This window comes from Melopsittacus undulatus, chromosome 10, assembly GCF_012275295.1.
Source record: "Melopsittacus undulatus isolate bMelUnd1 chromosome 10, bMelUnd1.mat.Z, whole genome shotgun sequence".
Classification (NCBI taxonomy): Eukaryota; Metazoa; Chordata; class Aves; order Psittaciformes; family Psittaculidae; genus Melopsittacus; species Melopsittacus undulatus.
Window position 1 is genome coordinate 31,500,924 of NC_047536.1, and position 27,921 is coordinate 31,528,844.

A 27,921-nucleotide genomic window follows, 5' to 3' on the forward strand; every position below is an offset into this window, starting at 1 on the left:
GGCTGTTGTGAAGGGAACTCAGCCTTCCTGGTCCATCTGAGCCCATTGGCATCTGTGTTTCCACCCATCAGTTAGTGTGGTTGCCAGGAGATCCATCCACAGTGGAAAATCAACTAGGGTGCTAACAAGCCTTTGCAAACTAATGTTGTCCCTGATGTGTTTAATCCACACTGCAGCTGGAATAGTGACTCCTTTTTAGTTTCTGCTGTTGGTAAAACCTTGTGTTTGTCTTTGTGCCAGTCCAGAAAAACGTGATCCCAAGAACAGTAAATCTCCTGAAATCTGTGTGTACCTTCCCCAGAGGCAGCACAGCCTCACAGTTGTGATGGGTACATGAGAGTCCTTCCCTTTCTTCTCAAACATGCCTATTTCTTTCAGACTCCCACAAGGGGTAAATGATATCTCTGAGTGAAACCCTCCAGTGGCAGAACAGAGCTGAGTGACTTCTGAGACACCTGGAAGCCCAGAGGGAGCTGTGCTTTGGTCCAGTGCATGCCCTGCTCTATGGCTTCCTCCTAGTGCTTGGAGGCAAAAGGCATCTCCTGAGTGTGTCAGGCTGACAGCAGCTCAGCTCCACTGCTCTTGGTACTCCAGAAACTGGAGACTTCAGGAGAAGGGTTTCTCAGTGCACCAAAGCACCTGTGTCTCCATTGTGGGCACCTTGGCATAGCTCTGCCTTGCCTGCCAGGGTCGGGTCTAGGAGTTCCCTTCTGCAGATGCTGAACCTTCAAAAGCTGGAAGTATGGGAGGCATCAGTTAATGTGCCTCATTTCCACTAAGGATGGCCACTGTGGCAGCTGTGACACTCTGCATGGTCTCCACATGGCAAGGAGTTCTTTGCCACGTCATGGGTATCAGGGCTCAGCAGAAGCTGTCCTTTTCCTTAGAGCTACATGTAGCTGACATGAATGTAGTGGGACAATCATATTCTCCAAGGCTGGCCAGAAGGGCCTGGTCCTGCAGAGGAGGGTACCATGTGGGGAGGCTCTCTCAGCCTCACTGAGAGAGCATTTCAGTGCTCATACCTCCTGTGTTCCTGGCGTTAGTAAAGTCAGTAAGTGCTGTCTTTAGAGCAAGGACTTCAGCAGCACTTCGGGGGTGAGATCTCTTGCAATAGGACTGGGTAATTTTATGCTTCCAGAATTAGTAGCTAGTCCCAAGATGGTTTTTCCCAGCTTTGGTGGGCAAGACTGTGTTGGCACTGCTGAGCTTAGCCTCCCCTCTCAAGAGAGTGAAGCAAATCAGAAACTTGCTGTTTCTAGAAATGCACAAGTCAGTTCCTCAACAGCTACTCTTGTGCCTTCTGCACACTGGCTAAAACCATTGCCTGGGTTGACACTGAGGGTGGAAGGTGATGCTTTGCAGGAGGCTTTTAGCAGAAACCTGATGCTGTCAGGAAAGACATGAATTTCTGTTCCGTATCTGGAGTTACAGAGTACACCCCAGCTTCCCCACCATAGGAAAATGATGTCTCTGTTGAGCAGTTGTGGTGTGTGCAGCAGGGAGGTCACCAGGTGCATGGCAGTTTCCAGCTTAAGACATTGAAGAGATCTGGCCCTGATGGATTTGGAGTCACTTGGCACCTCCCCGAGATGCTCATTAGCTGCTGTTTCCACAGATCCTGGGAGCTTTCAGTGCAGTGTGTTAGCTGGGAATGGAAGGGAAGGTAGCTGGGGGTCCCAGGAGCATTGCAGCTGCTAGTCACACACCACAACTAATTGGCTCTTTCCTGTATTCATCCCTTCCCTTGTCTCATGTTGTTTCCAGTCCCTTATGTGCAGCTCAGCCACCTAAGCACTGAGTCAGGTACCTTCAACTGCGCATCGCCTCGGCCCAAGTCTGTGTACTGAGTTGAATGATTCTTCGGGTGCATTGCTGTGTCTCGGCATGTCCTGCTGCGGGCTGGGCTGGTCATTGTACAGTGTGTGTGCTGGTTTTTCACCTTTCATTTGTATTTTGTTGATTGTTGCATGACTTCAGCTCTGTGGTTTTCTGGAGTGACGAGACTGACTTTCAAAAGGTCATCTGTACAACAGCTGCCTTGGTCTGCACAGACACTCGCCATGACTGCACTTGCAAATGATCAGCTACACTTTAGGCATTTGCTCACCTTGGACCTTTTGAAATTGGGCCTTAAATATGTTGCTTTAGACATTAATTTATGGCAGTGAAGAGTGAGTTTTCTTCCTGAGGGTATAGTTCTTTTTGTGCTTACCCAGTGGCACATATCTGAGTGACTGTTACACTGCTCTACAAACTTCCTCCTTTTCTGAGTCCCACACTTGTTGTCTCTTGCAGTGCCAGCAGCCAGCATGACCAGGCTGATACGCTCCCGTACCCACTCCTCCTCTAGCCTGGGCTCTGCCGATAGCATCCGCAGCCGGTCTCACGCTAGCAACCATGGTGAAGACAGTGCTGGAACTCCAGAAGGAATTGACCTCCAGGAGGCACCTCAAACCATGGAAGTATCCTGTTAGGCAGGAGCCCCTCTTCTGGATTCAGACAACTCCACTCTCCCCCACTGAACCCACTCAGAATCTAGCATTTCACCAACATGGCATTAACTGTTCTAACTTGTGCATGCCCATCTGAGCTGCCACCTCCTTGGTAGTCTGTACTTGGCATTACTTTGGTCCTTTCTGTATGCCCTTGGCATCAGAGCCTCTTTAAAACTCATTCACATTCCTCAGTCTTAGTAAGTCCCGTTACTGTACATGCTGGTCCCATCTCCTGTCTGTGCTGTGTATCAATCCAGATGACAGCCATTGTCTCCCCTGTTCATTTAAATATAATTTCTGTGGCTTTGTGAGGTTTAGAATTGCTTTCTAGTTGTGCTTCTGCTAAAGGACCCTTGTGGTGCAGCTGATATGGCATCTGTGGGACATGGGAAAGCAAGACCATGATGATGTGGAACTCCAGGCACAGGAGCAGGTGAACCTCTTTGGCAGAGCTGTGCCTGGAGTGTAAAACCCATCAGAGGTCTTTGTGTTCCCAGGACTCTCGGCATGCCAGGCAGCCATGGGGAAAACAAAGGTCAGAAATACTGTCTTGGTCTCATCTCTGTGTGTGTGTTAGGAAGGAGCAGAGTTGATTTCTCACCTGAGCCTCCTGAAAGGGCAAAGCAATTAACAAGTAAACTTACACTAACCGAGGTGCACTATTAACCGAGTACAAGGGATTACACTGCAGCAGCCCTGGCTCCAGACCACCTCTGCTGACCCCCCAGGGTCAGATGCAGTCAACACCTATTCTGCTATTCTGCCCTGGCATCTTCAACATCAAGTAGGTTGTGAAGGGGCCAGCAGTGCCCCATGCCAGATCCAGGAATCTCCTGCACTGCCAGCTCTGCTTCCCACTGCTGCCAGCCCAAGCAGGGTGTCTGCACAGGGTGTTAGCTGAGATTCAGGAAATACTTGTGGATGTCAATGACCAGCAGGCACACATCTGTGTGAGTCAGGTCAGAAGGATGAGCAGGGAACACCTCTGTGCAGGTGCTGTTCACTGTCCTGCTGGAGTTCACAATTCTGCTGCCTTTTTACGTCTGGCTGGGTCATAAGGAGTGAGAGGCAAATGCCTGCTGCGTTCCAGGGTCTTGCTGTTAATGGGAGATAAGGGAAGAGTGGTCAGGCTACTACCAGGGCTCAATAGATGAGCAAAACACCCTTTCTTAACTGTTGAGCAGGCCTGACTCACTGGGAGCCAGCTCCTCCGAGGGTCACGCTCACGTTCTGCTCCATTTCAGGTAGGGAATGGGACTGGGAGGCTCTGCCTGAGGGGGACTTTGTACCAGTTATTAAATAAAGCTATAACTGAGTTTCATTGTTACCTGGTGTGCTCGTGGTGTTTCTCCTGGCACAGCCTGAGGCCGCTGGTGTGAGAGGCAAACTCTTGCCCATGGAAGGGGCAGCGCTTGGAGAGGTGGCCATGCAGGAGTGTGCCCTGGAGAGCTGCCTTCTGCAGAAATGCAAGAAGAAGCTTCCAGCTTTGACAGAGTGGAGGCAAAACAGTCCAAGAATGGCCTCCAAACAAAGGGGAACACAAGCACCTGCCTTCCCTGATGAAGAGAGCTCTGCAGCGGCGTGTGTCATAGGTAGGACACAAAGTGAAGCTGTCAGCCCTGTGCCAGGGCAGTTGTGACACGAGGAGGCTGAGGGCCATGAGGTCTGTTTGCACATCCTCCCCCTGCACCCCAGCCAGCTGCGGGTGTTAACCGGTTCTTCTGCTCTGGAGAGCCAGGTTTTGCTTTGGGGCTTCAGGTTTGTCGTGGCAGCTGTCACAGAAAGCCAGCAGGGACTGGCAGGGACCAGCTGCTGCTCACGGGTTAGTCGAAGTCTTGGTGTCGTGCCCACAGGGTGCACTGCTGCAGCCTTGTGCTTTGCTTTGGGAAGACCTTCAGGAAGGTCATTGCAGGGAGTGAGACAAAGGGGTTTGTGAATAGCAAACTGAATGGGGAGAAATGAGACGGTTGTGTTACTGAGCGAGTAGGGAAGTGATAAAGTGATTACATGAACAGAAACACAACAAGAGACTACCAGAGCGACCAGACCACCAGATACCACATGAAGTTCATTGCTGCTGGATGCAAAGCAACGTGCACAAGAGGGAAGCTGCTGGTTGTGCAGCGCTGTGATCTAATGCCAGCAGACTCCACCAAGAAACGATTCTTCCTTGAGTCCCCTTATGACAATACAGCAAGAGACCACATGGAAGGGAAATGCAATATTAAAATGGCAATGAAGTGAGTTAGAGGAAATTAAATGACTGCAGGGGTTGGTGCAAGCTCGACGAGTGTTGTTTGTGATGTGGAGCAGGAGAGCTCGAAGCTGCAGGCAGCCCATGGATGAGGAAGCCAGGAGAGTAAATAGAGGAGATTTTGGGCAGTTTGGAAGGGAGGTGATAAAGAAGAGAGTTTTGTTGCCATGGTGGTTCACAGGCATAAGCGAGGCAAGGTTTGTCATGGGGTTTGTTGTATGTTTTATTACCCCAAGGGTAAGTGGAAAAGTAAATTTGTTTTCACAGAAGTAACTGCTTTTCCCGTTAAAAACACAAAAATCAAAGCTAAATACAAGCTGAGAAATGAGTTTAGTAAAGGACAAAATGTTTCTTTGGGTGGCATGAGCAATGCCAGCCAAATCCAGGAGCAGAGCTTGAGCTCAGGACGCTTCCGTGGAGTGGGATCCTGACCCACATTGGTGCTGGTGCTTCCACAGTTCAGGGCAGTACTGAGAGCCCTGTAAGACCACAGAGGGCTTCCTTGACCTCTTCTGACTGGACTTTGGAGGCCCGGGGAGGGGCTCAGCACTTTCCAGCTCTCCCATACACTTAAGACCACATTCGCAACAGCTCAGATCCTTGGGATGAGCTCATCCAGCAGCCCAAGTGCATCCCTCTCTCCAGCAGCACAGGGCACATCACACTGAGCTCGGCTCTGCTGCAGGTTTCTCTGGGGTCACTGATGGAAAATCACCTCTCGCACCCACGGGCTGAGGTTTCTGCCTCAGGCTGCAGCACCTCTTGTGCTGGAGGGAGCTGTTTGTTACCAGTGAAGCCACAGGCCTTGCAAGGAGCCAGCTTCACCCCAGCTCCTGCCCTGGACCACGCTGCACACCCGTACCTGGATGTACTCCTTGGTGCAAGGTGATGGAGTCAAACTCTTCTTGGTGCCAGATGATGCTGTGAGGAGCAACTTGGTTGTGGCAGTAACCACTGCTGTGTCCAGGAGGCACCTTCAGACCCTTGTCCAGCCTAACCTCTGAGTCCTGGAGTCTGCTCCTGCCCTCATGTGCCACCCATCCCTCCCTTCTACCCAGCCCAGAGCCCATGTGGTGACCACGGTGCCTTGAGTGCCCTCAGGGAGCTTTCCTTGTGCCGCAGTCCCCAAGGGGCACCAGCAGCTGAGCAGTGTGAGTGAAGAAGAGAAAACCCCACTCTGTGTGTGTGTGTGCACGTCACAGGAAGCAGCAGCAGCCACAGCCCCTGCTCCAGCTCCTCGCACCCCTTGCACCGCAGCACTGCTGGGAGCACCCAGCCCTACAACAGAGGGACCAGGGCAGAACAAGGGGATCCCACAGAGGCTGCCCTGCACAAGGGGGATCCACTGTGCAAGAGGGACCCTGTAACTGTAACCAAGGAGCCTGAGGACCCACAGTGCAGGGAGAGCAGAGCCCAGTCGATGGCTGCCCAGCCCTGACAGCTCCTGCAAGGATGGTGACAGTGAGAGGCAGGTAAGTGGGGTTCACCCCAACTGAGGGCAGCAGCAGGTCTGGGGCCTCAGCAGTGGAGAGCTTGGGTCACACAGAGCTTCAGCTGCGCCTCTCCATGGCCAAGGAACCAAGATAGGCAGAGCTGTGTCCCCATAGCCCCTGAGATCCCATGGGAGCTGGTACAGGGAGCCCCACACCCTGCAGACATAGGACTGACAGCACATAGAGGGTGGGTATGGTAAGGGATGAGGATGTGGGTGCCCCATCCTGGGCAGGGTCCTGCTGTCCCCACCAGTCCTCATAGCACTTGTGGGGGCTCCCTAGCAGCTGCCCACCAGGCTCAGCCCAGCCCAGAGCCCTGCCTGGGGCACAGGGTTGGTGCCTGCAGCCCATGAGCATCCCTACACGGCCCCTCCGCGGTCCAACCTGGGCCTCTTTCCCCCCGCAGCCGGCAGCAGCCGAGGGCCGGGGGCTGAGCCCAGGATGGGGAGCGGGCCCAGCCGGGAGCGGCCGCTCAGCATCAGTGCAGAGACCCCGGGCACGGCGCAGCCCCCGTTGCCCGCACAGGCAGGTGAGTGCCTGCAGCCTCGGTACCCCCATGTGTCCCTTCCTCCGGCCCCTCCTGGTGCCGTCGGGGGAGCTCTGAGCCCCGTCACCATCCCCACAGCCCCCGGTGCCCTCCAGGCCCTGGCTCTCTGCGACTTCCCCTCTGGCTCGGGGGCCATCCTGAGGATGGGGGAGCAGCTCCGCGTCCTCTCCGAGTAAGTCCCTGGTCCCTGTGAGTGCTCCCACACGGTGGCACCGTCCTGGGGTCCCCTCCCTGCAGCCTCAGCCCTTCCCCGCAGGGATGGGGACTGGTGGCTGGTGGCATCGGAGGTGTCCGGTAAGGAATGCCACATCCCCAGCAGCTGCGTGGCCAGGATCCGGCACAGGTAAGGGTCTGTCCCACGGTGGGCTCTAAAGGTCGTGTCCCCATTGCAGACAGCCCGTTCGCTGCCCCGTTTCTGTGCTGGGACACGGAGCAGCGCTGGGGCTCGGGGGCTGTGCTTGCAGGTGGCTGTACGAGGGCATCAGCCGGCAGAAGGCGGAGGAGCTGCTGCTCCGGCCGGGCAACGGCAGCGGGTCCTTCCTGATCCGGGAGAGCCAGACCAGGCGAGGTGAGACCCCCGGGCCTGTCCCCGTTCCCTGCCCCCCCACTGGGGCCGAGCCCCCTCCATCCCACCGCTCACAGCGCCCGGCTGCAGGTTCCTGGTGCTGCCGCTCCCTGCCTTGTGCTGAGCCTCTGCCGAGGGGCCTCAGAGGCCAAAACCACCGGAGGCTCCTGCGGTTCGGCTGAGCCGGGGGTGGAAAGGCTCAGCCCCCGGAGTGAACGGGGCCCCATCACAGCGGGGGGCTGAGGGAACCCCACGGGGATCCCGCTGGGTGGCAGGAGGCCGAGGCACCAGGTGCTGTGTGGCCTCACGGCTGCTGGGCACAGAGGGGGCCATGGGGCTGGGGACAGGCAGCAGTAAGGGCTTGGGCATGGAGCTGATGTGTGGACAGACTCCACAACTCGTTACAGTTGTAAAGCAGGTATGCGCTGAGGTGCATGGGGATAGCTCCTGCAAAGCATGCACACCTCAGGGGTGTTCTCCCTTTACATTTAGTCCCTTAAGGTATACATATGCATTAGGTTACTCGATACGCCTATACATATTTATTATCTATCCCCGCTTCGCATTATAATGAGCTAGAAGGTCCTTTGCGCCTGCGCAGTGCCCCCTCTGGTCATGGGCAGGGGTCTCAGGATGAAGTAAATGAGTCTTCCTCTTCTTAAACTTTTCACCTTTTAATCTTCACTCATGGCCTTAGGGTTTGGTCGGTGCCCAGTCTGCTTCTCCCCTGCTTATCAGCAGAACCAAACATCTGCTTTTGTCCCTTACCAGTCGAGCTAAGCATCTGCTTCTCTCCCTCATCAGTAGTTGATGCCTTGGCATGTTAGGTATTTAGGTGCATTTAGGTATTGACAGACAATGCTTTTGGTTAAGCAAAGGAATTCCTTTAACCCCCTTGTACCATTTCTCTGTGTTACCCCCTGTACACTGGCTACCCCTGTATCAGAGCTACAGCACCTGATGCTGAGGGGGTGTGGAACATGGCGGGCAGCTGCCTGAGCTCACCCATGTCCTGGCACTCCCACAGCCCCCTGTGGAGGTGCTCATGGCATGGGGCAGGCACAGGGATGCTCACACCCATACAGCCCCCCCTGCAGGGCAATGATGTCCCCGATGCGGGGGGGGCTGTGCAGGGGCTGCCTGCCTCATCCCAGCCTCCTGCCCCGGCCCACAGGCTGCTTCTCGCTGTCGGTGCGGCGCTGCGAGCAGGGCTGCTGGGCCGCGGTCAGCCATTACCGCATCCACCGCCTGGACAACGGCTGGCTCTACATCGTGCCTCGCCTCACCTTCCCCAGCCTGCACAGCCTCGTGGAGCACTACTCGGGTAAGGCCCCGGCACCGGCTCCGTGCGCGCCCTGCAGGGAGGGAGATGGCGGCCGGTGCCCCACTTGCACTGGGGTGCAGATGGGGGGTCCCCCTGTGTCAGCACCGGCTCCCTGCAGAGCTCGGAGAGGGGCTGTGCTGCGCCCTGGGCGAGCCCTGCTCCATTGACGGGGTGAGGGTGGCTCCTGCTCCCGCCATGCCCACTGTCGTGAGGAAGCCATCGCTCAACTGGGACAAGATGGACAGGTATGGACAGGGCGGCTGCCCCCCCACCCCTGACAGCACCCGGGGTCTGGGGGCTGCCCAGTGACCGCCCCCCCCACAGCTCCCTCCTGTTGGACACCGCGTCCCCCCCCGAGGACTCCCCCATCAGCCTGGGCCTGCGTGAAGCCGTCAGCTCCTACCTGCTGCTGACGGGGGCGGCCATCACCGAGGAGGGCGCTGAGGGGAAGAACTGCTGAGGGCACGGCCCCATGGCAGGGACATGGCCTGGGTTCAGCCATGACTGCTCCTTGATGCTGTGGGAGATGGGAGCCGGGACAGAGGAGAGCTGAGGCCAAGGTGGGGACTGACGGGCACTGATGCTGGAGGAAGGGGCTGCCCAAAGACCTGCGCTCCCCAGAGCTGGGCACTCTGGGATGTGAGGGCTGAGCAGCCCCAGAGTCTCCCCCCATGGTGCTGGGTGAAGCAGAGGCTGAACACAGGAGGAGTCACTTCAAAGAGGCCACATCCGAGCTCCTGCAGCAGCAGGGAAATAGGATGCAAATGGCCCAAAGCCTGACCTGGGGGTAGGAATGGACAAACTGACATGGGGTGAGGTGGCTGCAGGGCCTGTGAGAGAACCCTGCTGCTGCACCCCAGCCCTAAGCTCACCCCTGTGCCTATGGGACCAGCCAGGAGGAGACCGACCCGCTATCCCTGAACCTGGAACCGCATGGATTGCACTGGGCTCAAGGGCCATAAACCAGGATCCTGCTGGAAACGCAGCACCCACCATTTATCACATCTTAATTAAAGGGCATCGCGTTCACACTGAGGGGGTGTGAGTAAATCGTGAACTGCAGCTGCAGCCACGGGGCTGGTTTCACCCTCCATGGCCTGGGGGGGGGTTTGCTTCTGCTGCCAGCTCCCCACACGGGGGGAGCCACCGCTCGGGTCACTGAGGACGAATGAGCCCTCGAGCCTGGAAATGTTTAATGGCACAAGTGCTGTTCTAGGAGCAACAGGAAACAGATCCGTGCAGGACGAGGTGACCCAACCAGGCAGAATGCACATCCTTGTGTGCAACCCCCATTGAGCTGCATCACTGGGCTAGAGGGGACCTAAACAGCAGGCTCAGAGCACCACCATGCCTCAGCCTTTCCACCCCTCACAGCATGGCCTGGGGAAGCACCCAGTGCTGCTGCTCGGTGCCATCCCCTCCTTCCTTTCCCCGCGCTGGTGCCTCAGGACCCCCCTTCTCTGCAGGTTTCCTGCCCTGACATGCTCGGCTCTCCTCATTTTCATGTCTGACACACGGGCTCCTCCAGGCCCACCCTCGCTGTCTCGTTTCTCTGCATGCAGCAGCCGGGAGCCCCATGCACCTGCACAGCCGCCGGGCTCAGCACCAGTGTCTTGGCTGCACAGGGCACAGGTTGGGTTTGTCCCTCAGCCCTGGCCTGGCTCCACAGCCCATTGAGCTGCTGGTGTGACCCCCGGGCCCCCACACCTCTGCAGGGGTTTTCCTTCCTTCATTTTTGCCCTTATCCAGCACATTGTGTAAGATATCAGCTCTTGGGCCTCCTCCCTCCTCCTCCAGCCTGGATCCATCCACAGTGGTGTAGAAGCATCATTGGTGCTTCTGGATCAATGGTTCTGCCTTGGACTGTAGAGTGCTGCTAGGGGTGCCCAGTCCTTTGTGGCACCATCCCCACTCCGGCCTCCCACCATTAAACACTTCTAATGGCGAAGTAGGATTTCAGGCTGTGGCCAGCACTGACCTTAGAGAGCTTTATCACCAGCTTGCTCTGAAACGACAAGTAGTGACATGCAGGTGTGCTCTGCCACCTCACACCAAGCTGTTTGAGCATCCCTTCCCCAGGATCGGCTACCAAGCATTTGCTGGGATCAAAGGGACTGCTGTTCACATCTCCCTATGGAAACGCCTTTCCACCTGAAAGGTGAACAGAAATGACATTTTTCTGTCATTTCAGAAACAAATGAAGTGCTTAATGGCTCAGTTTGCAATGTTCACCTGACAGCACTCATGCTGATTCACTGGGTCCTAGGAACTGTCCACAGATGCTACACCTTCAGGCATCCACACTCATGGAATGAGTGTCCTGGCTTCACGCCTGGACCCTGGTACCAGACTCTCACACACAGTTCCAGGTGCTGAGAGCTGCACTGTTCTGGTTCAAGCAGCCTCCTACCTACAACACGTGGTTGTTGTGAAGTGAATCCCCTCTGACTGATCTCAGCTCTGAGAGCTGCTGCTCTCACTGACACTGAGTGCTCAGTGCAGCCTCAGGCTGCTCCCTGGAAAGGGCACACAAATCAGGTCAGGTTTTATACACTCAGTGTAACATATCACATGTGTTAGAATTCAGGAATAAAACGTACAAGCTCTTCACTAAAACACTACCCAACACAAGCCAATACAGTTTACCTACTGAGAATGAGATGTGGAAAACAATAGTTTAGATAGCAGTTAGCATCTCCCGTCCTGTCAAACTATTTACATTTCAATGCTATGTGAAAAACAATCCAAAAATGATCAAAATGACCCATCATTAATTGAAACAAAGACTTCACTAAGACTTAACCAACAAAAACCTATTTATTTATTCCAAACACCAAGATACAGAAGTTTTCAAGTTTTGCAAATATTGCTCCAAAGCAAAGTTCTATGTACAGCGCCCTCGGTTCTAATAGTGCATAAACAAAGACAAATATATTCATGTATCCACAGTGCAATGTTTGCTCATTTCATCAAGGCTCCACGTTGCATTCACTTACCAGTGATCTAAATAAAAAGTGACCTGCCAGACCAAACCGTGGGTCCAGACTAAGAAACACCAATGTGGAAACTTGCAAAAATAGGGACAAAAAATGAATCCAGGCAGAGCACAATAAAGCATCTTTCCTGAACAGGAGGAAAGCTAGTCTAGTTTAAATAAATAGTTTCAGTCTTTAGCTGCAAGGGCTGCCCCAGCTCTACCCACCAAGTCTCCAGTATTTGCCAGCTGATAACCCCCATCAGAACCACCTCTTCTGCCAAATCTTAAGTCCTGCCCTGAGCAAAAAGAAACTGGCAAAGTAAAAACCTACAATGGATGCACAACAAGCAATGGCTTGGGAAGGAGAAGTTCTGCTCTGGAGTGAAGTCTGCTCAGGGACTGAACTGCTTTCATGCCCTCTAAGCACAGCTGACACGTTAACAACACAGCTATGCTCTTTGGGATGTCTGGTGGGAGTGCTTGCTTTCATTTCAACCAGGGAACACCCTCCTGGCCCATCTCACCTGAAAACACCCCAAAACCTTCACTGTGTCTGGGGTGCTCCTTCTGGTGCTGTCCTGGTTGTCCTGTTACTGCCGCCTGTTCTAGAGCTACACAGTACCCACAAATCCAGGTATCATTCACAGGAAGGAGACAAGGTGTAAGCACGGGGCTCATCTTCGGGGAGCAAAGTGATTCTTAAATATCAGGTAAGCTTTATTCCAATTGTGTTACAGAAAAACAACAATTTTTCTGCTGTACATGTGTTGTATTCACTACAGACCAACTAGGACTACAAAACCGTGACACAAATTATCCCCTGAAATGAGTCTTGGCACAAAAGCCTCAGTTACTATCTAGAGTAGCCTAATTATTTTGTTTTCTAAAGGAAATAAAATATTCACTGGGTAAATACCCTTAACTCCTACAGTAACAGTGGGTATTTCAAGTTTACATTATTTGCTGTATACAAACATTACAGATTCATATCCAAAATTAGTAATTCCTACAGTTATGGGCCTTTCAATTACAACTGTGCTTAAACTTTCCCCTTTGGTGGTACCATCACACACAAAGATCAAGGTAACAAACCCAGCTTCTTAAGGACACCCTCTCTCTGCAGAAACAGCTTTCCCACATTACACAGTGAACTTCTCAGCAATGTCTGGGAAGGGAAACTAAAGTCACAGCCATGATTTATGGAGCTATGATCTGCAGCTGAAAGACTTAACATTTCCAATACTTACACCACACCACCGTTCCATCGGTATAATGTGACTGGACCAGAAGCAGCATTTTCACCTTGCTCTCACAAAGGAACACAAACCAGAAAATTCAAACTGAAGGTATAAAAAGGGACTTTGTGAACATACACCGTGTCAGGTAATAACCCACTCACTGCCTGCGAGGACAGCACCTCATGCATAGATCTCGAGGCTTTATTTACACAATATAAAATAAACTGATTCCCAAAACCACACATTCAGAGTAGAGTCTTTACAATGAACACGTTCAGAGGATTGAAAAAAGTCTACGTTTCAAAATAGAACCGGAATGGCAATTATTAACACATGGGTAGAAAACGACACAACATCCACCACAGACCTTGCATGTCTGGAACGCCGAGCACGTCTTTCCAGGGCGGCATTTCCCACTGCCACAACCAGGGTGTCCCACTGCACTGCTCCAGGAGGCACAGCGTGGCCATGTTTAAGAGCTCAAGAATGTACATCAACACAACGTTAATGGGTTTCTCCCCAGTACCAAGTCATGTGCTAGTGACAGGATAAATATGGAAAACAATCATTTCTTCTGAAAGTGAGTGCAATCCACCTGTGACCTTCTGCTACATTATTTAACATAAGAGAAGTGGGGGTTAGGCCACTGTTACTTGCAAACCTCCATGTAACACTTGACAGTTAAGAGCTGGACATTCATACCTACTAAGTCTGAAAACTGTTATAACATTTCCTAATGATTAAATACTGTGTGCTATTATGCATAAACCAGAAGGAATAAAACATGACACAAGTCACTTAAACTATGCAAAGTTATTTACAACCTCTGTCAACTAAACATTTTTGGCTCTTAGAACTCTGTTCTTCAGTGGCACAATTTTTAGTCAATTTAAGGATGAAAAAGTCTACCGTTTAATTGAGCAACTTGTAAAGGAGTGAGAATTTAAGTGTAATTTACCAACACCCAACCTCTGAAGACAACAGCATGACCTCTTCTGTATCGTTACAATGGCCAAATACACCCAAAATAACCTTTTAGCTGTTCTTTGAACAGTGCTTCTTCACAAATCCCTGAAGTCAATCTGCATCTCATGCAACCAGCATGCTCATTTCATTTAAATATACAGAGCTGTTCACATCAGATGCTCCAACTTCGCACTCAGTAACAGTCTCCAACATCTTCTAGTCTCATGTTGAGCAGCAGAGTGCAATCTGTTGCACTTTGCCTAGGTCCGTTATAAGCTGCTTTATGCAACGTTTGAGCTGAGGGAGTCGAGCCAGTGGTTCTGGTGGTTCCAGCTCTCCTGTGTAATCCAGCCAGCTCTCCAGAACTGCAAAGAAAACCAGAAGTGTCACTACTGCAGCGCACCTGAAGTCACATGCAGGAATTCATTACCTCTTCTGTGAAGAGCAGCAGGCAACAGTTTTAACATGTGGTATTTCAGAAACCCCAGCTCCTCACACCAACCTTTGCAAACAGCTTTTGATACATGACAAACAATTCAGTGGGGGGTTTGTGATGTTCCTGGGAAAAAGCAGGGAAGGAAAACTCAAGACTACATAGTGTGAAATCTAGTGCTAAACTTCCTCTGATGTATCATCAGTTCCACTGCGAGGACACTGCGGTACAGGAAGCTTATACCATGAGATTACCTTTGAGATCAGCATTAGATGCAACTGAAGATCCTAAAAGGATAGGACTATCCTAGTGAAAGAGCTTTGCTATCAATAGACTGTAACGGGCAAAGACAGAAAGAACTGGGTAACAGAAAACCAGAATGAAATCCAAAGGCACAAAAAGAACTGACTACCACACAAAGAAAATGAATTCCTGATCTAAAGCTTCTCAATGGGAAACAAGAACCAACAATACAACTGACCAGAAGTCAACTCAGGCCACACTGTAGCAGAACCCATTTCTGCTCAGTTTTAATTTGATCTTTCGTTTGAAATCCACACTACAACCCCCCCCCCACATCAGCCTGGCTGTTTTCTCTCAGTACATGCAATAATCGGACAAAGCAATGCCCACCTTTTTGTAGGTCTGCAGAAGTAAAACTCAGGTTAACATGTTCTGAACGAGTCATTAATCACAGTTCATTTTGGAAACGGGAAAGTGTCACCTACCATCTAGCTCCTTCTCAATGAAATCCATCCTGTGGATGACTTCATCTTGCAGAGATTCCACGTGAGCTAAAAGATTCAGCTGCCACTGCAGCTGCGAGTTCACAACTCCTTCTTTGTCTTTTTCCAGCAATTTCATTTCAATTGCTTCCTCTGGAGAGACTTTCTTAGAGACAGACTCTCTTACCTAGCAGGGACACACACATTAATGTTAATGTGAAACACAAGTGGAAAACCAGCATGTCTGGGGTCCCTATAGTTCCTCAAGCTAATTGCTCAACTGACCTTAGGCTAATGGAGGCCAGAGACACAGAGAAGAGCTCATACACAAACATGAAGGCAGTTTGGGCAAATGGGTCTAAATACAGACAGATTTTTACATGTATTTTGCTAAGATCTATTCTTTGCACTTCACAAGCATCTGATTTTCAAGAGAAAACATAAATCCATGTACCCAGCTCCCTGCCAAAGTCCAGCCTTCATCTGTGCATCCTTGGGAACACTAAAGCCATTTGTAACATGACAGTAATCAAGTAAAGAGCAAATGATTTTGCAGTCAGAAGGGATATATCCTGAAGGAATATAATCTCAATTCTACTACAGCTTTCAGTGAAGCATCTAGAAAAGAACACATCACCACCCCTTATAAAACTTTACTACACTGTCAGCAGTGTTGATTCTACCCCCCTATTTTGTCATCATTCTGCTGAAATACAACAGGATTTAGAAGAATGCTCCTAGAAGACTGAAGAACTGAAACACACATCTTTCTGGGAAACATAATGTAATCTCAACTGATTTGATAGAGAAGTGAAAAACCCCATACGTTTCACCTTCCATATGCATGAAATAAAACCTAAACAACCTTTTCATCTGAAAAAGGGAGGCTGGTGTTTCCCAGAGGCTTTCATTTTAATTTGTATTGGCAGCTTACATTTAACAGCATAGAAAAAAGTTAAGCACAAATAAAGAAACTAAATACTGCTAAGAAGCATTGAGGTTTTCACTCTGACAGGCAAACACATCTTTAATGCAGAGAGGGTTACTTTAATACAAATACCTTAGAGTAATTGTGTTTGGATTCATTCTCCATCTTGCATATTTCTCGGTCCAGATTCCAGCCAAACCTCTCTGACAGGGCATCATCCCCGTTTTCCCGTATTCTATTTACTCCATCATCCATGGCTGAACCTCTTGTTTCCACAACCAGCCTCTGCTCTATCGCAGGGTAATAGGCCCGAGGCTTCTGGTAACAGTGTTCACTTGTAATGTACGATTCCTCCACAGAAGGAATGGTTGAGGGTTTCTCAACTGTCCCATTCCAAGTTCTATAGCTTGCCGTCTCCTCCTTGCAGCAGTTTTCCTCAATGTGAATGATGTGTTTTGTATGAATCTTCTCATCCACCGTGATGTGCTTCCACGGATGGCACCAAAGCTTCAGGTCAGGATGCTCTTTATTTCTGTTCAAACATAAAGAAAGTAAACCACCCGAATTTAAACGTCAAAGTGATGACACAAACTATCCTTTCCAAAGAGGAAAGTGTTTCAAGTACTGCCAGTGATGCTACTGCATCACTGCAGGTTAAATGTAAGGGGAAATGTAAGGGGAAAAGTACTTAAGTACACTGGAAGCACTAAAAGCTTTGCTTTCCAAACAACTCCTGCTGTGTAATTTATCAACTAACATATTATAAAGCTGGTATTCAATCAATTTAAAACTGCTGGATTTGTGTTCGAAAAAAGAATGTTAGAGCCACAAAGATGATGAAGGGAGTGGAACACCTCCCTTAGAAGGAGAGGCTGAGGGAGCTGCGTCTTTAGATTGGAGAAGAGGAGACTGAGGGGTGACCTCATCAGTGTTTACAAACATGTAAAGGGTGGGTGTCAGGATGATGGAGCTAGGCTTTTTTCAGTGATATCCAGTGATAGGACAAGGGGCAATGGGTGTAAACTGGAGCATAGGAGGTTCCATGTTAACATCAGGAAGAACTTCTTTACTGTAAGAGTGACAGAGCACTGGAACAGGTTGCCCAGGGAGGTTGTGGAGTCTCCTGCATTGGAGATATTCAAGGCCCGCCTGGACAAGTTCCTGTGTGATGTACTCTAGGTTACCCTGCTCTTGCAGGGGACTAGCTGATCTTTTGAGGTCCCTTCCAACCCTTGGGATTCTGTGATTCTGTTTACAGTTGTCAGAACCTCAGAGTGAGTTTAAACAGGAAAAGATGCAGAAAACTCAATTTCTACAACCCTTGAAGAATGTTATTTTTTTTTGCATACGTATTTGCAATAATCTTTGCATAGGAATGAACTGCACGTGACTGAAGGTGCGACTGCTCTTCCATTAAAACATTACACTGAACAAAGATTTGCTTTCTGCTGGAAAAGCTCTGATTTAGAATTACTGGAATGGAGAAGGCAAGCATTACAATAATGCTATCATAGGTTATACAGCTACCATTCTTGTTACTTACATCTTTTTAGCGCTTTAGGAGAAGCTGTTGCTACTAGTTTTCTCCCTCTTCCCTTCATACTTTCCCAACCCTTCTATATACAAGTCAATTTACACCCTTCAACACACTTACATAGTATTTAAGCAGCCAAGTTCTTTTCCCAGATCATGTTAACAATTCAAACTATGTTATTATATATCCACAAAGAAGCACACAAGTAAGTCTGAATTTCCAGTTATTTCCCTACTATTTGAAATCTAATTCACATTGAGAACATGCCAACTGATACTTAAACATTGCTTACTGTAATATGCTCATCTTCAGCTGCAGTCCATGCAGTACTTCTATCACTCTCTGTACATCGCCAAGAAGCTGGTGAGTGGCCACAATCTTCTTGGCATTCTGGTGGGAATAGTTTTCTTCCAAAAATGCTAAGCCATGCATGTGACCATTACTTAACCACTCCTTCTCATACCAGTACTTTAAGCTGGACCTCTGACCTAAAGCAACAGTAACGAGTGTGTTAAAATGAAGCATTAACTATGATAGGTTAACATTAATAGTAGCAATTCTGATTATCTCCAGGTCTTACAACAGCTTATTTGTTCTTATCAATAGTACCAATAAAGACCCTGTGATAGCAGACAAAACCCCGCAGACATGAAAAACCTGTAAAGTGGGAAGTGAGACAACCTCAGTCAAAAATCTCTAACTATAAGAGCATTCAGAGCCCAAATTCCATCAGGACAACCACAACAGGTAATTGCAGCTGATGCACAGGAAAAAAAGTGTATTTTTAGCGGGTTATCAGTGCCTAGTAACCATGGTTATAACTAAGGCTACAGATTAAATAGAGCTCTCTGCAGACAGAAAACGCAGCAAAAGGCAGTGAACATCCCTTCCCCAGTGCTCTTGTTTTTAAGCATCATACATGCATTAGCACCGTCATTTACAAGTAAATTTTAAAGGAATCAGTGATGAGGTTCTGATGGAGAACTTGCCTAAACTGAGCTATTAGTATTGCAAATTCTAGCTTAAGAGTTTGGAATATCAACAACAGCTGCAATTATATTAAATGTGGTAAGTGCATCAGTAAAAGTAACTTAAAAAGCCAAACAAAATGGTACTATTAAGAAACAGTGGAGTTGAGATGCGTGCTAAGCTGCAAACACACAAACATGTAAGCATAGCATTAAGGAAGACCTTGTATTCTAATGAATACAAGCTGTACAAATCAATAAGGTAAGCTAGAGAAGAGTTAGTAGTTTTAAACACACCCCCTAAAAAAAGCAGAGATGACAATGCAAATATGTACTTAAACTGAAATTGTCTTAAAATGCCTTGTGATTAGGCACAGAGAGCCCATTTTCTCATCATTAATGAACATGGACTCAAGCCCGGACCTCATCTGTTTCCATATTCAGCAAAGCTTTATAATTCATTGAGTAGGAAGTCAGAAAAGATGCCCACAACTGTAATTATACCTTGTGTTAGATGGACTAAGGCATTTTAAAATCCATAATTAAGAGTAGAGAATGTACTGCTTAATCAACTCTGACTGCATTACCTAAGATAAGCACAAGTAATGCAGTCAGACAGGTAGGAGCCATGGCTGCTGAGAGCCTGGGAGCCTCTTGCCAACATAAAGACCTCCTGAGCCTGGTCTTGTTGGAGGAAAGCTGCATTCACATCCCATAAGATGTGCCCATGGGGAGTTTTTGCTTAAGTTTCCTGAGTGCTTCTAAATACATTTTCCGTAGCCAGACAGTACAATCCTTATTAGTGGCATATATATGACAGATGGTCACTGCAGTTAAAACATTCACTTCTATTCCTGTCCAGCTGCAATTCCACAATACTGACTCATGCACAGTCACATAAATTAACTCAACTCTGTTACCTAGAATGACAGGCACAGCTAGGGGAGCAAAGTTTAATCTTTGCAATATGTATATAAACTAATAAAGTTACTGCACATAAAAGAAAGCTCTGTAACCTTAAATTTCTGTACCTGGAGGATCTTGGCAAATATAGCAGGTATATTTCTCAGGTATATTATCTTCCAGTAGACCCATACAGACTCCATGCTGCCAGCAGAGACATTCTTCACACTGTTTGAAGTCAAGAAGTGTGCATCAACAGAAATGAAGCCTACAGGAGCTCAGCAAGATTACCTCAAGTGAAAGACACATCACCCCCACATTTAAGACAAAAAGGTATATTAATACCCACCCCCTTTTCCAGCCACAAGCAAATACATTAAAGAATGAGATTACAATAAAATTCAAACCCTTCCCACAAATTTTCACATGGATTTCTGGAGAATGACAACAATTACTAAGTACAAGGAGAGATCCTAAAAAAAAATGTTCCCTTTGGAGATGAAAATCTTTCACACATAATCAGGACAGAAACCAGTATGCAGTCAAGCTTGCTTTAGCAAAACGTATCAAGTATTCTGAATGAAAAAGCTTCCCCTTCAAACAGTAAATCACATTCCATTGTAAAACTGAAGGGGTATTTGTGTCACACCAGACTAGCCAATATTACCCTTTACTGACACTTGTATCTCTAACACCGTACCTATTTCAAAGGTAGGTCTAACATCAAACCAAAATGGAGAAGCACTTGCACTAGCCTTAAAACTTCTGACATCCTTCCAAGTGTGGGCTATCATACTCGCCAGGACTGAACATAATTTGGCTCTACTTTTTTAGCACAGTTATGCTATTTAAAAATGCAACCATTGTACTTAAAGCCATACTGGTTTTAAGCAGGAAAAACTCTATCCACATGTTCGGTTTCAGTCACTTTCCCCCCCTTTCACAAGGAGGCAAAACTTCAGCTGTAGCCTAAAGCCTGTTGAAACATGGGATGAATCTCCACTGAAGAACATCCAAGCCAATTCTGATTTGAAACTGTGGTGTCGTTCAGAATGACTATTTTCATAAGCAGTTGAGACAACAGAGCCCAACCTTTGCTTCTTGGAGCATAAGCCAAAAGCTTACTGCAGAAATCTTGTCAATATTGGCAAAGTTTTCAAAATGAGCTAAACCAAAGAGCAACTGCAGCAATCTCAGATGCTGCTCTTCACTGACCTATAACAATGCCAACTTAATCAACATCTGTGTTGAACACTACTTATGCTGCTTTCAGTAATGCTGCTTTTATATGCAATCTTTCCTCAAGCTAGGAGGGACAGAAAGGGACCAGTTTTTTAACACATCACTATTAGATTAGTGGTCTAGGTGTGGAGGAAATAGAAGTGCTGGGAACACAGAACGTGTAAGATTTCTGTAAGATGGGACTACCAATGTTTTGCCTTACAAAATGGGTAAACAGGCCTAAAGCAGCTGAGCTGCTTTAAAAACAGGCTGAGAGACCATCCACCTTTCACAAAGTGGTCAGTAGGAGCCAGAAAAAGGTGTCCTGAAACAAAGGAAAGGGTAAGAAAAATATGCTAAAAATAAGAAGGGAGCTCCTGGACACCTGATACACACTTGCATCCTATATTCCTGCCATATGGCAGAGCTACACTTTGTGATTTTCCAGCCAAATCTGCCCAGAACTCTAATGAAGCATCCCAACTGTTTTTATTTTACTCAACTGCTATTTAAATATCCATCCCATCAGGGCACGGGTCCTTCCTTTTATCTGCATGTCCCACTTCACAGCCTGGCTAGCCAGGCAACTGCTCTGGACAAACGCTACATAGGTGCTACCCCCTGCCCAAGCAGTAATAGGGAGATTCAAAGCAAATCCAATATAAAATCTGAAGAGAGGAAAAACATGCAGAGTTGTGCAGTAACATCTAAATCAAAGTGCAAAAGAAATAACCAAACCAAATGGGCATTTATCTGAACACCTTTTCATCCTCCAGAACAAAAATATCCCAAGTTCATTCACATCCATCACCTCCGAGGCTGCCAAATCCAGCCCCAGAATTCTCTACAAGCCCATACATTGCGCAAAATCACATATCTTCAGGAAGAGAGGATGAGTTTAAAGCAAGTTCTTTACTGAAGACACTTCCAATTCGAGTTTCTGAGTTTCAAATTAAAGTCTGAGTAGGAAATAGGGGAGAAATCTTACAACGTTATGACAACTACGCCGGATTCTCACGCTATAAAGTCAAAAGGGAAACGTCAATCTCAGCACTACACCTTTGGAAAGCTGAAAATAGGTTCCCCTCATCATAATTCCATAGTATCCTTGCTTTGTATTAAAGCTCTATATTCAACTAGCTAACTCAGGCACTTCAGAAGAACAAACGGTTCAACACATTTCCCCCCAAAACCACAGCCTGACAGGAAGGTGTGGGGGGAGCACAGCATTTGGCACCTTAACTAAACTATGTGCCCATCCTACACCCCCCTCTGCCCCTAGATCTTGTTACCAGCTCCTTGCTCCACACTTCCTATTGCTTCAGTCCCCATAATGAATGCAGGTACTTACCATGCTGCTGATCTGCATCTCTTTGCCAGAGAGAATAACCTGCTCTCCTAGGCAATTCCTTTATAACACAGCCAAAGTGTTTAAAACTTTGCAATACACTCAAAAAACCCCCAATCCCCAAACTAGATCAACTCAGAACACCCATCTCAGAAGCAGCCCATGAAAGCTATCCATAGACTATGTCCCCAGCTAGCTGACAGCTCTCTGCATTCTGCAGTCATAAACTAGTGCTTTTACACTGATCCATCTCCTCTGAGGGTAGCCACCTCCTTTATCCCCAATTGTTGGGCTCCTTTTCCCTCCTCTACACTCAGCTGTTATTTAGCTTTGACCACTGCCCATCACTGCACCCTTTTCTACTAATGCACAAGGTATCTTTTGCCCTGCATGTGTAGAAAAATGTAAATCCACAAGCGAGAAACCAACTGTGAATGACTTGGACAGAATTGGCCCTTTTCCCCCACTTTCCTTCAATTAAAAACCCCACACTGTATTAAAACACAAAGTTCTCTACTTATCATAGCAGCTGCTCAACCTGACAGGTTACCTTAGAAAAAACTTACTATTTCAGAGGACAAAGCCAGCTTATTTCATGTACAGACTGTACCTATGCATATTGTTCCCCTGACACCTTCTGCTGTAGTCACCAAAATGGGAATTCACCCTCCACATCATACCTGAATCATGAAGTCATTTTCTTCTTTTACTTCACAAACACAGCGAACAATCTCAGAATCACTTTCTTCAACTTCTTCATCAGGATTCGTGGTGACATCCACATCCTGACTGCAGTCATCATCGCTCCACAGCAAGCTCTCCAGAGATGACTCACTCAGGGTGTCATCCTCTGTACCGAAAAAGAAGTTAGATAAAATCCCAAGTAGTGAGAAAAACCCCCAAGCAAGTCTCACCATTTCACCCTGAGTATGCAGCGGACATACCTTTCTAAAAGCACGAGCTCACCATCTGATTTGAGGGACATTGCAATGTTACTACATTATATAATGAATTTTAATGCCAAAGTCACTACTATATATAATAAAGTTTTATATTCTTAATAGTTCCTTCAAAATAGTCCAGCTTAACAGCTTCAGTCATTAACATTGTACTCTTGACACACAGTGCCTCAAACCAAAGACAAAAAGTCTCTTAAGACAAGTACGTCTAATAAAACCCTGCTTATAAATTAGAACAGAATTCAGACTAGTTCCTGCAATCTGTGTTGAACCGTGGCTTGGTATTCTAAGTGTAGAGCTCCCACAAAGAGATAAGAGGGTTCTGTGTTACAAACCATTCCATCTCACAAAGTAATGACTCCATTACAGAAACATTCAGAGTCCAACATAGAATTCAATCCTGCTTCAGAAATGATTATGTTCATTTAGCCTCCTGTTGAGGACACATTTATCAGTTCAGGGGCAGTGCAGGTATTCTTTCAGAATGCTCCCACAGCACTTAAATGCTTTAAGTGGATTGAATAAAACTGCCAAGAAAATCTTGTACTGAACAGCGTGCTAAATTGAGATGCTCCCCTCAATAATACTAATGCAATGTATTCCTTGGGGGTAGGATGGGAGGGTCAGAGGGAGAAGGCAAGGATTTTAATTATGTGCAAAATACTCTAATGAGGTGGAAGAGAGTAAAATTAGTTGCTCTGACATAGTCTGTGGTCTCTCACCTATGTTGGGTAGAACTATTTTGATTGCTTAGGCCCTAGAACAGGACCACAGAAACAGAAGAACCAGTCTGTGGTACAAATTAAGCCATATGTGAAAACATCTCTTCTCAAATTTAAGGGGCTGAGAACCCACTGTATTAGTTCCTTTCCAGGTTTTAAAGCTTTATTCCACCTCTGAGATAGGACACTCCTCAAGTATTCTGGAAGCAACAGGTTAAGCACACTGCACTTCCGTTCTACACAGGTTGTACTATTGCTCACACCAGATCTTGTTTATCTGGGCACTGCTGTTATTATTAGTACAAGTTCTGCAGATGCCAAAAGCAGTAAGAGAATTGCAAACAGGATGAAATAAAACCATTTCCAATACTTCTCACCTCTTCCAATGTCTATGAACTGATCAAAAGAATTCTGAGCAACTGATGGCCAAGTTACAAAACTGCAATAGACACTATGGTCAATATACTCCATAACCACAACTCATCAGACTTGCAGAGCATGTTTTAAGACATTATCACCATCTGTGCTTCAGTAGTTTTTAATGTTTCCTCTGTTCCCTGGGCAATGGAATTAACTGAAGTTAAATTTTTACATTTTGCCTAATTCCAAACAATAAAACAATTGTGTCAAAGCATAATCAAATGGTCACCAACAGCGCACGTCTACAAGGAATCAGTGAGGAACTTAAGGTTCCTGTACATAGTCAAGCTGTCATACATTTCCCATTTCCTTCAAATTTGTGAGCTTTAATAACAGAAACAACAAAATGTTTGTTTGCCTTTTTTATCCTACCAGCTTGTGACAGTAAATACTGAAAACTCTGAAAGCTGGAACACAGCAGCCACGTTTTTTATAAGTTCTGTTTATGAAGTACTATGAAGATAATAAAGAGCTTATCATCATCATGAAGCTCAGGAAGTCATTATAGCCATATATCATCGTGTATCTACACAACTACATGTAACCACATCCACTGGTGTCTCAAACACAGCACACACACTGCATAAAACTTGTATAACCTCTGTTTTTAAGTCCGAATTATTACCTTTGAAATACTAAATGTTTAATTACTAAACACTGACCATGGTTATGATAGAGTAAATAAGGAGCTGCAAAAAGGTGCAAAATGAGTTTGAGTCTGAAATAAGGGCAACAGTTTCTGTGAAGGTAAAGTCAAAGCAAAAAGCAGCAACATCAAGCTCTGGCAAAGGAACTGGGTTCAACTTCTTTAGGCAGGGGAAAGGAAACACACAGTCCTGCGTAAGAACAGCCAGATGTACATCACGGGTATTGACTTTGGTGGATGTTACTGCAGCTCATACATTTACTGGCAATAACAGACAGAACCAGCAAACCAGAGGGGAGAGTCAGCTTACCGTTTCTTTTTGATCTTCCTCTGTGCTGCCCGGACCCAGAGCAGTGCAGCACTGTGCTTGTATGAGCAGATGATTTATTTGAAGGAACAGATTTTGTGACACCTGATTTTTCAGGAGAAAGCTCCTGTGACACATCTGTGTTTTCCTCACTGCCAGAGTAGTCTGAAAAATCACAACAAGTTGTATTCTTAGAAATCTGGGGTCAAGGGAAACTGAGAAAAGAGAAAACTATCACCATGCATGGAGCAGGGATGTGTAATTCCTTGTGACAGCTTCCACTTCACTATGCCAGGACTGCAGGACTTTGTTATGCTGCTGGAAGCTTTCTAGAGGCAATAAAGTTATCGTCTGATGCAGGAAAACCTTACACAGCTCTGTCATCCTTCACTGCTGATGTATGTGAGCGAGGCTGAAAAGGCTGGCTAAACCTAACTATTCTTCAGGGTGAACATGCTTACAGTGCTTTTGCATTACAGGCATCTCCACATAAACACTGTTAGGTGGATACCTTTCCTTTGTATCCCACTATCATTCACATGGGCTACTACACACATCCCCTCATCCCTCAGATGACAAAGTGGGCAAAAAGCATCTTATTTTCCTAGTGTATGTATGGAACAGGATGCATGAGTGGAAAGAAGCCCAGTTAAGAACATGTGGAGAAAACACCTAGAACAGTTCCTCTGTGAAGCATCCATTCAGCACATCCTGGATGCTGACACATCAAGGCTGTGTGCAGTTATAAGCAGCACCCTCCAATCAGTTATGTGGAGAAAACATTCAAAGCTCCTGAAGAACCACAAGACGGCATCAAAAGAAGGGGCAAGCAGCATCTCAAAATCCAAGAGTAGGGGGACAAGTAATAGTAGGTACTACTTGCAAATTATTTGTGCATCTACAAAGGATACTGTGCATATTATTGTTATATTTGAGGGCACCATATAATCAGAACCTCACTACAATATTTGTTTCAGTACAATTCTGAGGCAGGCTGCCTATGGTTCCTTCTCCTGCTCTACTCTCTCATGACAGCTTGCCCTGTTTCTTCACTGCAGCAAACAAAAATGTAATCTATCTTCTCTCCCATCTCGGGAACTCCTCCATAAGGAGCTCTAGTTTAACAAATTATGCATGCTAGTTTGAAATGTGCTACATTAATGATCCTAGACATCCATCAATGGCAGAGAAAGCTGCCACGCTTGATCTCTAAGCATTCACTAGAGACATCTTCCAGAATCAACTGCCATCTCCACAGGTGAAGAATCGAATCACCGGTAACACCTAGGCCTAGATATCAACTTCAAAGTGTAAAGTACCCCAAGGAAAGCATTCCCAAGCTTCTGTAGATAAAATCAACAGTGAAGACATGTTCCTACTACAACCCTATTGCCATAGGTGGAACAGCATGTTAGGAGACATGACAGAGAGACACAGCATGAGACTATAGATGAGGCTTTCACAGGAGCCCCAAAACTAACTTATATAACTGAGAACATCCGGTACACAGGGTGTTTGGCAGCAAATCCAGGGAACCTGCACCCTCTGTACTTACGTACAACTCACATACAGGTGCATTTGCCACCCTTAACGTTATTAATGCTTAATATCTATTTTAGAGTTAATTTATTCCGTGCCATTCCATGCACCACTGCAAGCTGTCATCCAGCACTAATGGTGCAGCTCAACCAAGAAACAGATTATCTTGCAAATCACAGTATTAACCACTTAATAACATTAGAGCAGATTAATGAAGCAAGTAGTCTTCTCTGCAATGCACACTCAAGAGCATGAAACTGAAACAGGCAAACCAAAACAATGAAGTTGTATTTCTCTATAGAAGAAAAAAGAGATTTACCAGGCTTAGTTCTCTTTCTCTTTTTTTTCTTTTTCTTTGACTTGGACCTTCCATAGTCTTTGGATTTCCTTTCTTTGTTCTTCTCATGTTCTTTGACAGCTGAAATTAGACAACATTCCAACTTAAGTTGGGAGACACATACACACTTATTCTACTTAATTATTTTCTTAAAGACCTCCACGGTTTCTCTGGACAATCAGGGCCAGTTCACTGCAAAAAAACAAGCAGTAAGAAAACTTATCTGTAAGAATCCCCAGCTCTCAGAACTGCAGTGTGCTGGGTTAAGTCCTAATTTGACCATCCCATAAGAAAATATAATAGCATGTGTGAGAAATCAGTTGTACACTAATGCCCATTTACTACTTACGTGTTTCAGAGACTATTAATAAAGAAATAAGGGAGACTTGTTATAGCTGTTTTCTAAGTTATTATGACTGAACATTTCAGCTGCATTGCGACTGAAGTCTGAAAGAACAAAACCCCAACCCCCCCAAACTCTCGTATGGCTCCTCAGTCAAGTATTTAGTTTTCACTGAAGATGGAGGAACAAGTGGTTCAGTGGGCTTGAACTGCAATCCTCTCATCCATCACCTGTTCTTCATCCTACTTTTATGGGAATAAAACATCCCATAATTTTTAAATGATTGGGCAATACGTTTCAATCAAGTCCATCCCCAAAGCGTGCTTCCAGAGCCCTCGCCATCAAGTATATCCCTGCTGGGCGGTGACATGCACACAAACCCTTGCTTTCTATATCCTAGTGTCTGTTCACAACTCCCATCTTTCAGATTTAAGTCTCTGCAGCAGAATTTGTAGATACTTACGTGCTTCCTTAAATTATCCTGACTCAGCAGAGACTACAGATGCAATCATCAAATCTATTATGGAAAGATGCCTTGCATCTCAAAAGAGCTGCGCTCACAGAGTGCTTGGCTGACTAAGCCACTCACCATCCCATTCAGAGACCTATTTCAATTTCTGATTATTGGTACCAGAATAAGCACCTAACAACACTGTACTGCAGGAAAGCTTCTCCTACAGACCACATTTAAGAACCCTAGGTGGTCACTCAGGAAGCAAACCAGCA

General features: G+C 46.9%; 3 protein-coding genes across 8 annotated transcripts in view; 2 read left to right on the top strand and 1 right to left on the bottom strand.

Annotated features, from left to right (window-relative positions):
* NDRG3 (NDRG family member 3) overlaps positions 1-2,815 on the top strand; it is a 46,901-nt gene extending 44,086 nt beyond the window's left edge. For both annotated transcript variants that reach the window (XM_031046997.2, XM_005146764.3), the window contains exon 17: positions 2,299-2,815. In XM_031046997.2, coding sequence (XP_030902857.1) covers positions 2,299-2,477 — 179 coding nt within the window. In that variant the 3' untranslated portion in view covers positions 2,478-2,815. The remainder of the gene's footprint in view (positions 1-2,298) is intronic.
* Positions 2,816-6,686: 3,871 nt separating this feature from the next.
* Positions 6,687-9,141, top strand: SLA2 (Src like adaptor 2). The gene is made up of 6 exons (XM_034067005.1): positions 6,687-6,964; positions 7,049-7,135; positions 7,257-7,360; positions 8,532-8,681; positions 8,800-8,926; positions 9,006-9,141. The coding sequence occupies exons 1-6, from the start codon at positions 6,687-6,689 to the stop codon at positions 9,139-9,141; spliced, it is 882 nt and encodes a 293-aa protein (XP_033922896.1).
* A 2,332-nt stretch (positions 9,142-11,473) lies between these two features.
* Positions 11,474-27,921, bottom strand: part of PHF20 (PHD finger protein 20) — a 50,780-nt gene continuing 34,332 nt past the window's right edge. For all 5 annotated transcript variants that reach the window (XM_034066725.1, XM_034066724.1, XM_034066723.1 and 2 more), the window contains 8 exons: positions 26,835-26,933; positions 24,980-25,141; positions 22,603-22,772; positions 19,482-19,581; positions 17,775-17,970; positions 16,081-16,480; positions 15,024-15,207; positions 11,474-14,227 (listed from right to left, as the gene is read on the bottom strand). In XM_034066725.1, coding sequence (XP_033922616.1) covers positions 14,085-14,227; positions 15,024-15,207; positions 16,081-16,480; positions 17,775-17,970; positions 19,482-19,581; positions 22,603-22,772; positions 24,980-25,141; positions 26,835-26,933 — 1,454 coding nt within the window. In that variant the 3' untranslated portion in view covers positions 11,474-14,084. The remainder of the gene's footprint in view (positions 14,228-15,023; positions 15,208-16,080; positions 16,481-17,774; positions 17,971-19,481; positions 19,582-22,602; positions 22,773-24,979; positions 25,142-26,834; positions 26,934-27,921) is intronic.

Bases quoted from the DNA above. Each gene is read 5' to 3' on its own strand.
- SLA2 (XM_034067005.1), top strand. From the start codon at position 6,687: ATGGGGAGCGGGCCCAGCCGGGAGCGGCCGCTCAGCATCAGTGCAGAG. The intron at 7,136-7,256 runs GTAAGGGTCTGT...CTGTGCTTGCAG, and splicing joins GTGGCCAGGATCCGGCACAG to GTGGCTGTACGAGGGCATCA. The intron at 8,927-9,005 runs GTATGGACAGGG...CCCCCCCCACAG, and splicing joins AACTGGGACAAGATGGACAG to CTCCCTCCTGTTGGACACCG.